We start from the raw sequence: 13,331 nt of genomic DNA, 5'->3' as shown, positions 1-13,331 counted from the left end.
AATTCAAGACTAAATTCAAACTCATGAAACAAACCCAGCACAACCAAACTTAATGGCAAGTATTGCCTATAGGTCTAAAATATGTAAAAGTATTTGCTTTGTAAAAATTTATTTCAGGGTCTACAAACTTTAAGGACCAGTTTGTTCCTTGCCATGAACCCAACAAGTATCCAAAGCAATAAATATGTGGTAAGACAATTAACTCTTCTCGAGCCATTAATAAGGAATTGGGTTAAATACACAAAATAAGATGGGCTTCCTAGGTGGCTCAGTGGTAAAGAATTTGCCTGCTGATGTAGGAGACTTGGTTCAAGCCCTGCATTGGTAAGATCCCCTGAAGGAGGAAATGGCAACCTGCACCAGTATTCTTGCCTGGAAAATTTCATGGACAGAGGAACCTGGTGAGCTACAGTCCGTGGGGTTGCAGAGAGTCAGACACAACTGAGTAACTGAGCATGTATGCAATGCATACATAATAAAATAACTGATACTCTTTAAAATTACAGGAGAGTCCAAAATCGTACTTACCACAGAAAATCCTTCTATTTTATTTTAAATTTCATCAGAATGTCTAACTTGTGTAAATTGAATTTCTGTGGCTGCTTATAAATATCATTTGCAAGGTCCATGTGTATTAGCTTGAATTCCAGTGACACATAACCATGGTGTTTCTTAACACCATTCCTATGTTCATACTGTAGCTATGTAGCTATGTTTGTAATGAAACAAACAAAATGCCTCATATGAGAATGCCTACTTTAAGAAAACCTAGTATACCATCGTCCAGACATACAAAGCAGATAAATACAGGGGTGATTAGTTGCAATACAAAAGCATTCTCTGATTTACAGCAGGATTCGTCAGAAGGGTTCCTTTGAATACATGCTCCCCCAGAGAGCTGAAGTGTTTTGCAGATCATTCAAACCACTTGACATCCAGATTGGGGGACAGAGAAACTTGGAATTTAAGCATTGAAAAAGCCATCATTAATTGGAGATTAACACAAAATGAATAAGAGATTTTTTGTTACTTCAGTAGTAGAAAAACATAACTTGCTTTAGAAATGTAGATAGCCATATGGATATACATGTATAGGTTAAGTCAGAAATAATATTTTCCTTTTTTTTTTTTTTTGGTGGAGCACCTGTGCCAGGAACCATGTAGGACTATCTATTATGTATATTGAATTCTACTACTAATCTTGTGAGAAAGATTGCACCATTTTGCAAATAAAAATACTGAGGCTCCTGGGAGCATTCTGCCTGAAGCCCAGGACTAGTAACTGACAGAAGTGAGTTTGGAATCAGGTCTGCAAGGTGCACCGTCTTCTCCCTCTGCTGCCTCCAAGGGATTCCTACCCTCACTCTGCCCAACCCTTTCTATGCCTGATGCTCCCTGCCTCCCCGCCCCCCCGGGCCAGATTGTTGACATCTTTGGTAACTCACCTAACACCAACTTTTATGAGTGAAGATAACCAGACCCCACCTATTCTGCTGAAACACATGCTGCTGCTGCTGCTGCTAAGTCGTTTCAGTCCTGTCTGACTCTGTGCGACCCTATGGACGGCAGACCACCGGGCTCCTCTGTCCAAGGGATTCTCTAGGCAAGAACACTGGAGTGGGTCGCGATTTCCCTCTCCGGCTGAAACACAGCAGTCCAAGACACTGTTCATGACTTCAGTTGGTGCCTTGCTGGGCAGGAGTGGGTAGAACCTCCTCTTCTAGATGACGGTGGGCGCCATCTAGAGGCGTGTGCAGGCAGTGCTGGTCAGGAGGTAGGAAGCCAGCAATGGAAGCAGCACAGCCCCCAGGTCAGCTTGGTGAAGGATTGAGGCAGGCCGTTTAACGCGATGGATAGGGCTGGGTGCTGGACAGGGAGGCAGGAAACAGGCTCCGTGATGGAGGTGGGTGGCCAGGCCGGCTGATGAACAGGCCGGGTGTCGGAAGGATGCCAGGAAGTGCTGTCAACAAGGCAGTCTACCACTTTGAGAAGAATTAGGATACCAGGTAGGCTGTCAGGACAGATGCAGAAAGACAGAAACCCAGTTTCTCCAACTGAAATAGGAACTCCGTTAGAATGGGGCACCTGGTGATCAGAGTGGGAAAAGCAGTAATGCAGACACGCTTCTCAGTTCTGGCTTTGATTGCCTCCGTTTCTCCTGATGAGAAAGAGAAGAGCTGAATGGATTGCATCCTCTAGGAGAGGGTCAAGTGAGCCCCAGTATTGGGGCCAGAAGGTGAGAGGGGGAGCAATGCCAAATGTTTTGTATTTTCCTGGTGATTTGGAATGATTAGGTAGTCAATAAATCTATCAACTGGCTGGTTGAAAAAAGAACCTGTATGGCTAAAATTAATACTTAATCAAAATTAATTAATTTTCCCACTGAGCTTGGAAAGAGGTTCTTTTTTTATTTTTAATTGATTGATTGCTTTACAGTATTGTGAAGTATTTAAAACTATCATCAGTAAGAATAGCTTTATTCAGCGTTTCTTTTGAATCAGCCATGGTGCAGAGCACTTAAATTATCTCCTTTAACTGTTGCGAAGAATTCATGAGACATCATAGTCAAGACGCCTGGGGCAGTGCATGGTGCATAGTGTTCCAGCCACACACGTGGAGATCCACATGCATACAGGATGCACGGGAGATTAGTACTGTTCAGGGTGAGTGGGTCATTAAGTGTTTGGAAGGTAGGAGAAGGACTGATCTAGTGGAATGATAGATGAGAGAGAGCTAGGTCAGATAGGGAGAAACCCTCCGATCGTCTCAGTATCATGCCACAGTTAATTCTTTTTCTGAGAGCCCATCACCACTAGTTACATAGTTACATACTAGTTACATACTAGTAGGACTGGGCTCAGAGACCCTGTATCCTCTACGGGAAACACAATGAGGTCTTCCCAGGTGACGCCCAAGGGATATTGCTCTTCGGGTGTGTCTGATGCAAAGTAGTCAGTGATAAGCTGGCCTCTGCTGCTCTTACAGAATCTCTTTGGGGATGCAGCTTTGGCCCAGTACCTCTCCAGAGGTCTCAGTGTAACTTGGGACTCACAGGTCAAGATTGGTTTAGCTAATCCAATCTCATGTTTATCCAGAAGCCTATCTGGAGACAAGGATTTGGCTGCAGTGGGTTTTATGGAGGACACCCCAGGAAGTGTAAGGAAGTAGGGGAATTCAGACAAGGAATGAGGAATGCCAATAAAAATGTGTAGTTGAGGAGTTCAGCTGTGGGCAGCTGGGCTCACTCTTTCCAGGAACCGTCTAACAAATTGTGTCAGGTAGAAGCTGGGGTATTTGTCTTCCTACTGTCTTGCCTCTTTGGAAGATGCACCCAACAAGCTTTAACTGTCCAGCACTCTGCCCTTAAGCAGAGCAATGCAGATGAAAAGGGAAAGTGCAGGTATGTGCGGAAACTGTCCAGAAACCTATGGATGCTTCCGAGGGTGGGGCTAGAGTGGGGAAAATGGGTGGGGAGAATCTGGCAGGACTCCAGCAGCATCTGCTAAACCCACCTTCATCCTTGAAAACACTCCAGTGTTTAAATCTTCATTTCATGTTTGAAAATCCTCAAAATAAATGGCCATCTTAATATAAAATGGGACATTTCCTCACTGTTGATGTTTCACAGTTTGTGCTGATTGCTTTCTTCAGTCTCTGTCACTGTATATATTTCCTTTCGGTAACCTTTCTGAACATTAATTTGCAAATGAGCATAAAATAAAAGTCTCAACAGTCCCTATTTAATAAGTAGAGAGACATGAACAGATCTCCAGTGGATGTGTGAGTTTAAAGGAATGGTAGTATTACATTCAGAAGTGGACACTTGCAGCCGCAGGCAAAGGCTTGCATTTAGCTTCTCTACAGGATTTCAGGCTTGGAACTCTGACCTCCAGGGATCTGGTGAGCTGGGGGGTGGACCAAAATAAGAGTGTGTTTGCCTGGCTGACTCACATTCACGTGGCTCTCATCTATCCTGCCTTTGAGTGTACATACTGAGCAATGCATATCGGTTCTGCTGCATTGAGAACATTGGAACGTAAATGTCTTTATTTGATAATTATTTTCTAAGCACATTGCAGGTCCCTGCCTGGAATTCAGATGTAAACAAGGCCTGACCCTCAGGGTCTGCAGAGACAGTGATTCATCTTTAGGGTGAAAATGTTCTTCTCAGGACTTCTTCCCTGTGCCCAGCTTTCCCAGTGCCCAATCCACACTTCCCCAGTCCATTCAGATTTCTGAGTAAATTGGTCCTGAGCATACTTAGTCTGCTGAAAGTCGAGTTTGAATTTGCAAGCCGCCCTTGTTTCAGGTGAGGTTTTACAGTCCTGCTTTCAAGACCGAATCTTGTATTTGTGACTCCCTGTCCTTACATGTGAGAGGATGGAGGAGGAGATGAAGGCGAGTGGGCTCCCACACTCAGCCCTGGTGGGAGAGCCTGGGACACTGGGAAAGGTGCTGGATGGAATGACGGGGGCCGGTGCCCCTCTGTACAGAGGTCCTGACGCACAAGGCTTTGCTGAGGAGAGCGCTTGGCAACACTAACATGGCTAAACATGTTATGTTTAGGAGGAGGCAGGGGTCGCGTTAAACTCTCTGGGGAAGACCAAGAAAATGTTCAGTCTTTTGTCTTTCTCACAAGAGCTGCTCGCTAGCAAGAAGATGGACTCATGTGAGTGATTTTCACAGTTGGACTTCCAAAGCCTGTGTCTTTGTATTTGTTTTGGTGACACACGATGACATGTGTCAGGGATAGGAGGTGAGAAATGGAGGAAACAACTTAGTCTGTAAAAATCTATAGCTGGCTCACAAATAACAGATCTTCAGAGTTCTTTTGCATTATACTTTGTAGATAATCGTAGATAATTAAGCTACATGGATAGTGGCAGGAGTAATAGGTATGGTTCATCCCTGACAGGTTTTAAAACAGATATTTACACTGGAGAGTATAAATTAGGCTAAAAGAGGTCTTTCTGAAAGATTCAGATGATTTTTTTAAACATGAAGTAGGCTAGTGGGATCTTCGAACAAACCTAATAATCTAGAGAATTTGTGAAAGTCTGTGATTTATCGTAATCCATCCTGTGTTTTTACTAGAATTTGAAAATTACTCAGAAGTATCTGACTTGCTGGGTATTAATATTTAAGTCCTGGGGATATTTTTCTGACTGAGTTTGTTTGTAGCTGCCTTTCTGGAAAATTTATTAGCAGGCCATTTTTGTTTCCCCTTGCTCTCTCTTTCTCTTCGGAGGTATCATTGATTTTCTTTTCCTGAACACAATTTTATATGGTAATATCTGCAGAAGCAGTTTGCTATAGTTCAAGGAACTGGATTCATAGGGGCATTTGTCCTACTAATGTGATTATAAAGTCACTAACTTGATCTTAATAACATTTTCCTGTTATCATGTATTAGATGCATGAAAGGAAAACTATGCTTTCTAGCTCAGGATTGCCTATATGTATGGACCTTAGTTGAGAATTCCTTGCAAAATGAATAGCCAGGTGATTTCAAGGGTTTGCATTGCTTGAGACTAGTTAGGATTAAACCCAAGTATTATCACATATGGTGCATGCAGAGAGGAAATTACTTGTGTAGCACACCTTAAACTTTTAAATCATTGATTCAGAACATTTTATAAGCTTCCTGCATTGTACTTCATTGGATGCTGTTTTTACTATGTTGTGGCTGCGGGAGGCAGCATAATACAAAAAGCTTGGAATCTGTAGTCGGAGAGTCGCAACTAGAATCTGGCTGTGCGTTATTTGCTATCTGTGTACTAGGGCCTCACGAACCAACCATGGTCACCTTCATTTTCCTCGTCTCTTTAAGACAGAATGACATAACAGTATCCCTATTTTGGCTTTTTATTTAAATACCGTAATTGAATTCTCTCACTGGGGAAAAAAAGCAAGTTCATCTTCAAAAAATTTCCCACATTTTCTTAGAGATAGTAATGCTCAGTCACTGTGTCATGTCTGACTCTTTGCAACACCATGGATGGTAGCCCACCAGGTTCCCCTGCCCATGAAATTTTCCAGGCAAGAATACGGAGTGGAGGGCCATTTCCTACTCCAGGGGATCTTCCCAAACCAAGGATCGAACCCACATCTCTTGTGCCCCCAGTACTGGCAGGCAGATTCTTTACTACCGGTGCCACCTGGGGCACCCAGCGATAGTAGTCATATAGAAAGACAACCACGCACACAAGAAGGGCATGTACAAGATTGGCAGCAGCTTTATTCATAATATGCCCAAACCAGAAATAACCCAAATGTCCACCAGGAGGAGAATGGATAAGCAGACTGGGGCATATCCATGCAATGGTCCACAGGGCAAGGAAAAAACAGCTGCTCCACACGACAACGTGGATGAATCTTATAGACATTATGTTGAGCAAAAGAAGCCAGACAATAAAGAGGGCATATTGTCTGGTTCCTTTTACATAAAATCTAAAACTGGCAAAATTCCTTTATGGTGATAGAAATCAGAAGATCAATTGCCTCTGAAAGGATGGTCTTGACTTGAAAGGGGCATGAGGGAAGTCACAGTGGTGACAGAAATGTTCTGTCTTGATTTGGGTGATGACTACAGGGTGTATATATTTGTCAAAGCTTGTTGAACTGTGCAATTGAACCGAATGTTTTACTGTATAGAAATGAGTTGACCTTTGAACAGGATGAGTTTGTACTGTGGGGGTCCACTCATAGCAGAGTTTTTTCAGTAGTAAATACGACAGTAAAAGAGAGTGTGTGGCTGGTTGAATCTGTTGATGTGTAGGAACCATGATATACTCCCACGTAGTAGAAATACTACGTGAGGGGGTTGGCACCCCTAACTCCCACATTGTTCAAGGGTCAACTGTCCACTTCTGAGAAAAGAACTCATCTGCTGATAAGATGTCGACTTTTCTAACAACCGGTTTTTGGGGTTCTCAGGACGCAGTGACCATCTGCACTCTGGGAATTGGGACGGCCTTTGGAGAGTCCATTCTGGACAACACTCCACGCCATGCGACCATCGTTACCAGGGAGAGCAGTGAGCTGCTCCGCATCGAGCAGAAGGACTTCAAGGCGTTATGGGAGGTGAGCCTCAGGGCGGCTTTGTTTAACGTGGTTGCAGAGAAGAAAGGGAGTACCAAGTGGATAATGGCATTTAGTCAAGCCTTAATGTGTTCTGTTCTCAGCCAGTGGATGGAATTTAATTTTCAAAACTTGTTTTTGAAATGAGTGAGTGAAAAAGGCATTTTGACACAAGACATCCTTCTTTTTCTTATTTGTTAATTTAGCGCTTGCTCAATTTCCTGTGGTTTGACATACATGATAATTATTTCTTGAATGACCATAGAGTGTTTTATGTATTTCCTCCCTCCTATTCCACAAATGTATTCTTAACCATAGAACAAAATACTTTGACATTTTCTTTGGCATTTTAAAAATCATCATTGACATGATCCCTGGAAAAGTGGGATGAATGGGGTTAACATCTGCTTCATTTAAATGCTTTTAAAAATGAAGTGCCCTGTAATAAGGTATGGGAAACGAGGGACATAAAGATGGCTGGTTACCTGCTAGCCTAAAATGCACGGGTGTCACAGCAGTGGCTGGAGCAGCCAGTCCTGGCGGCTGGTGCATTTCCTGCTGCTGACCAGCATCCCTTAGGGTACCATGCTCATTTACAAAAAGGACGGGGAATAAATCTTATATGCAGTCGTGGCAAATGGAGCACTTAGGCCCTCTCATCTTTTATGCTTATTCCTTTTCAGTTCTTCAAGCTTCTGATTTTTACCTGTGGGTTGTTCCCTATCTTTGTCCTGGGCTCAGTATGTCCAAGTGTTAACCTATCGAGCTGGCAGGCTTTACCACTTGTCCCAGTGTGGCTAAGATTTTAAACTTGATCTAAAAAGAATTTTGTGTAATCAAATTGCTTCCTCCAGAGCCAAACAAATGCCAGATGCATTAAGGGAGCAAGCCTGCAGGTGAGTGAGTGATGCTTTGCCTTGAAAGTCCTGCAAGCCTTGGAAGGCCCCGGTGGTGAAACCTGGTACTTTTATTCTTGGCAGTAGTGAATAAATTGCAGGGTTACTTGTTTGAAATGTTCCTCTTAGAAAATATTAAAGCGCTCCAACTGCTCTGTAAAGTTCAGAGACAAAAGCGAGTTTTAGGAAGGCAAAGCCAAAGTAGGTTTGCGTGAGGTTTGTGCGGAAAGGTTTTCTGTCAATTAAAAGGGCCCAGGCTTGAGGCAAATAAGCTGCTTTTTGGATCTTTGAAAGGTAAACCAAAAAGTCCTTTCCAAAAGAAAATTTGGAAGACTGGTTTAAGAACAAAAATGACTCCTGCTTGCGGTGTGTGTCATTATAACTGCTTTCATCTGTGATGACTTATTCAAGTTGTTGGTCGAGGATGGTGTGCGGGTAATAATTAAAAATTTATTTTAATTAGGAGGCCCTAGTGCTGTGAAAAGTTCCTGAGAAGTTGCTACCTGTGAACATTCTACAAAATTTATTTAAAACATTTTCAAACATACAGGAAATCAAAAAGGATAATACAATGAAAGACTGCACTCACACTTGGTCCAGCAGTTATTAACATTTAGCCATATTGGCTTCATCTTTTTTTGCTGAACCACTTTAATATAAATGTCAGGCATCATGACATTTCATCCTAAACATCAGCATATATCTCCAGACAATCAGAATATCCTGCTGCATACCCATAATACTGTTATTTCACCTACAAAACTAAAGATAATATCCTAATCTGATACCCAGTGCACAGCTGAAATTTCCCCATAAATATCCATAAATTTATCCCATGGGTATTTTTATATCTGTTTTATTTCAAACGAGGCTCAAATAAAGAACCGTGCATTACATTTGATTGTTATATCTAAGTCAGTCTCTCTCCTCCTCACTGCTTCCCTCTGTCTCTGTCTCACTATGGCATTGACTTGTTAAAAAGGCCAGATTAGTTTCCTCCAAATTCGAGGTTTGTCTGATTGTTTTCTCATGGTATCTTTTTGGTACCTCTACTCCAGGGTTTCCTGAAAATGAAAGTTGGTGCTGAGGGTTTGACTAGGTCAAGTCAAACAGTTTTGGCAAGGAGAAGCCAAAGGTGATGCTGAGTACATTAAGGTGCTCCTAATGTCTGGATGCCTCACTGTTAGTGATGTGTTGATTTGACTCATTTGATCCCTCGGTTGGATTGTATTTGAATATATTTTAGGGTGGGCTGTTTTTCGCAGATTTCCCTTAGAGGAAGATTGTTAAATGGGGGTATTGATGTGGAAGGTGGTCCTTAGTATCCCAAACCTTGCCACGTGATTTTGTAATGCAGTTGGTCCAGCCCTTCACCTGTAACCTCACAGCATGATTCTGGTCTCCCCTGTCAGTGAGCTGAAAAGGATGGAGGGAGTATTTAGTCTGACCTCTTATTTCACAGGTCGGGATGTGGAACCTCTTGGTGAGCAAGAAGTTAAGAAGATACTTTACTTACCTGTTCATGCAGCCAAGTGCAAAGTACAAATTAGGTGCTTCTCCAGCATTTTAACTGACTGAAGTGAAAGGGCAGGGAACTCCATCATCTGGCTGCCTGTGTGAATCAGAACTTTATTCATGGGCACACTTGTGCATTTACAGTGCACAGTCATCCTAAGAAATTGTGAAACTCTAAATTACCTTCTGAGGAATAAAGATCAACTTCTGTTTATTCTACTGTTCACTTATTCAGCAAACACTTAATGAGGATCTCCTGTGTGTCAGGTCTGGCAAGAGCAGTGAGCAAGATCGACAGAACTTCTGCTTGCTGGGCCAGGGCTTCTGTTCTGCTTGGAGGAGACAGAAAATAAACTAACAAGTCAATAATATTATTTCAGAGTATAATATATCATTATCGTTAAGTAAAATCTATTTCTATTATTTGAATTCGGGTGATCTATTAATGGCATATGTAACACTAATCTGCTAGCAAAATATTGAATAACCAGAACACCTTTTCCTTGATTATGTCAGATAACAGAGTTGGTAATTCAGCCATTCATTACACTGGTACATAGTATCTGTAAGCAACATTAAAACTGAAGCTCATAGTGCCAGCTGAAGTCTGAGTTCGATCTGATAGCCAAATATCAAAAGTGAAGGAGGACATAGCTTCAGGATTCAGGGAGAAGCCTCACTGAACCATGAAATGGCAGGAAGAAGGCAGTAGAACGGCCAGCTGGATGCTGCTGCTCCTGTCAGTGTGGCAAGAAGCTCACTCTTAGGCTCTAGTTCCCACACGGTAAAAATTAGATTGTCTGAATCATGGGTCTAAAGTCACGTGTTCATCTCATCTGCCTGCTCACTTTTGAGGACTGGCATGGTGGGTCCATCGTGTGGCAAGCACTCTCAGAGACTTCCTTCCTTATCTATGGCTTTGATGTCGCTTAAAACAGTGAGGGTTGGATGGTATCGCTGACTTAACGGACATGAGTTTGAACAAACTCAGGGAGATAGTGAGGGACAGGGAAACCTGGCGTATTGCAGTCCATGGGTCACAAAGAGACACGACTGAGAGACTGAGCAACAAAGGAATTGACAAGGACCAGGAGTCTGAGATCCTTCTAACTAGGAAATTATGGTGTCTAACCAGTAACAGGTAGCCCAGTCTAAAGAAGCTGTTTAACAGGCTGAGTGAATTATCTGTTTTAAATCTTACAGTTGGGACTTTAATGCCAACAGAGAGCTTGGTAATCCTGCTTCCTTTCCTAATCAGAGGCAAGTGTTCTCAGTTCTCAGCAAATGCACACTCAGAGACCTACGTGTGAGAAACTGAAATTCTACTTAATTTCATCAAATACTCTTGCTTTATATTGTCATTAATGTTGTAGGTCAAACTGATAGCACCCAGAGTATTTTTAAAAATTATTATCATACTTTCAGAACAAACTTATGGTTGCCAGGCAGTGGGGAGAATGTTGTGCGGGAGCAATAGTTAGGGAGTTTGGGATGGACGTGTACACACTGCTGTTTTTAAGATGGATAATCAACAGAGTCCTACTGTACAGCACATGGAACTCTGCTCAGTGTTATATGGCAGCCTGGATGCGAGGGGAGTTTGTGGGAGAATGGATACATATTTATGTGTGGCTGAGTCCCTTCACTGTTCCCCTGAAACTATCACAACATTGTTAATCGTCTACACCCCAACACAAAATAAAAAGTTTTAAAAAATAAAAAATTTAAAAATCAGAAAATTCACATCAAAAAATTGTCATAAATGTGACCAGAGCATTCTCTCAGTCATCTATCAGTTCAGTTCAGTCACAGGGTCGTGTCCGACTCTTTGCCACCCCTTGGTCTGCAGCACGCCAGGCTTCCCTGTCCATCATCATCTCCCTGTCAATCATCTATACAAATATATAAAATCAAAAAAATATTCCCCAAGATATAACTGAGGTAGCAGCTTGATGCTTCTTTTGTACCCTATATCTTTCCTAATAGCTACTTTCCTAATGAAGTCTTTAAATCTTTCAATCTTCCCTAATGAAAGCTACTTTCTTTCCTCTTTCTGTGCTTCAGTTGCCAATTTATGTTCATATCCAAGGGCGCTAGGTTGCTCCATCTCAAAGTCAGGTCATAGTTTCTTAGCTTAAGTGAATTACAGTAGCTTTATTCAGAGTTGGTCAATAACACGTCCCTCTTTTTTCATGCTTCTTTGATATTAGAACTTAATACAAATATTAACTAGGTTATAAAACATCTCATTTTTTAATAGCATCTTGGAGGGGGGAGGGGAAAAGTAAGAGTGAAAGGAGAAAGTTATGTTTTTGAATTTCAGAATAAAATTTAAAAAGTTGAAGTACCATTTTTTAGTTCTTGAGAATTGTGATTTAAACTCTGACTCGAGAGGCATTGTATATCCTCGGTAAGGCAGTTAAATGGCAAAGCAGTTTAAGTGTTGGTTTGGGAGTTCTAAGCCATTATTAATACTTGATCCAAGATTATGAGTATTTATGACTGCTGGTGGCTCTTGAAATAAATAAATACCAATTTACTGTCCAACTCCATGAATTCCTTCTGAGCACACACAGTCTAAGGTTGTCAGCGATTAGACCAATAACAAAGGGTTTTTTTGATTTTTTTCCTGACTTTCCGGCTGATGTTTTGGATGAAGATGCTTTCAGGTTTATAGCGCATTTTGACATCTTTACAGGGAATATTCCAAATACATGGACTTGAATGAGGATATGAGTCCAATATGTTCAGAGAAGTAGACTGGGGAGTCACTCTCCATCAGACTCATAAAAGATGCCACTGAGAGGTAGTTGTACTGGTGATCTACCACCTGTGTTCCAACTGCATGAGCATCATTCTGGGCAAAAACTCTCCTTCACTGCAAGCTATGTTTGAACATGTTCAGAGTAATACATACTGGTGAATAAATTATTTGACATTTAAAGACAGCAATGAAACTAATTTTTATTTTATTTAAAATTCTTATTTTAATTTTTTAATTTTAATTTTATTTAAAAATAAAGCAGTATTTTAAATTTGTAGTCTGAGCCATGCCACAATAAAAGTGGCTTTTTGGCTGTAATAGTTACCCAGAAGCTCTGTGATTTTATTCTAACCAAGACCTGCTGTTGCTGCTAAGTCGCTTCAGTCGTGTCCGACTCTGTGTGACCCCATAGACGGTAGCCCACCAGGCTCCCTCGTCCCTGGGATTCTCCAGGCAAGAATACTGGAGTGGGTTGCCATTTCCTTCTCCAATGCATGAAAGTGAAAGTTAAGTCCCTCAGTCGTGTCCGACTCCTAGCCACCCCATGGACTGCAGCCCACCAGGCTGCTCTGTCCATGGGATTTTCCATGCAAGAGTACTGGAGTGGGTGCCATTGCCTTCTCCCAACCAAGACCTACAGTATCACAGAGAACTGTTGCTCAGATGCAGTGATGGATCCAGTAGAGTTTATTCCCCATACATGTCTGTGGCCTCAGTAAATATTATTGGCTGATGACTTTTTATGCTTTCTGAGATATAAAATGGAATGGTGAAAATGAGAGAGATGTGCATGTTTCTTTCTTAGGAAGAGAATACAGTTTGTAAACAAGAATATTTCTAAGAGTTATGAATATCGCCAAAGAAATATTTCTACATCTGTCTCTATTCCCTAATTTTCAGTGTTTTATTTCTCGATTCTACCAGATATATTGGCAGTTGTTGGACTGAAAAGCTTTTTAGCCATTTCTGTTTACTGCCTCTTTTGGACTATGCAGAGAGAAAAAGCCCTTTTCCATTAGTAATCTTTCAAGCCACTATGAGAATAGGAATTATGGAAATAACAGCAGCTTAGTCTT

At 41.7% G+C, this 13,331-nt stretch overlaps 1 protein-coding gene across 4 annotated transcripts in view; it reads left to right on the top strand.

Moving 5' to 3' along the window:
- The window catches only part of RAPGEF4 (Rap guanine nucleotide exchange factor 4), a 334,349-nt gene that overhangs the window by 72,922 nt on the left and 248,096 nt on the right, over nucleotides 1–13,331 (top strand). For all 4 annotated transcript variants that reach the window (XM_025274782.3, XM_025274777.3, XM_044933735.2 and 1 more), the window contains one exon: nucleotides 6,937–7,083. In XM_025274782.3, the coding sequence (XP_025130567.2) occupies nucleotides 6,937–7,083 (147 nt within the window). The remainder of the gene's footprint in view (nucleotides 1–6,936; nucleotides 7,084–13,331) is intronic.

The sequence above is a fragment of the Bubalus bubalis genome, chromosome 2, assembly GCF_019923935.1.
Source record: "Bubalus bubalis isolate 160015118507 breed Murrah chromosome 2, NDDB_SH_1, whole genome shotgun sequence".
NCBI classification, from domain to species: Eukaryota; Metazoa; Chordata; class Mammalia; order Artiodactyla; family Bovidae; genus Bubalus; species Bubalus bubalis.
The sequence above is the reverse complement of the archived record's forward strand: the minus strand, read 5'-3'. Positions and strand labels throughout refer to the sequence as shown.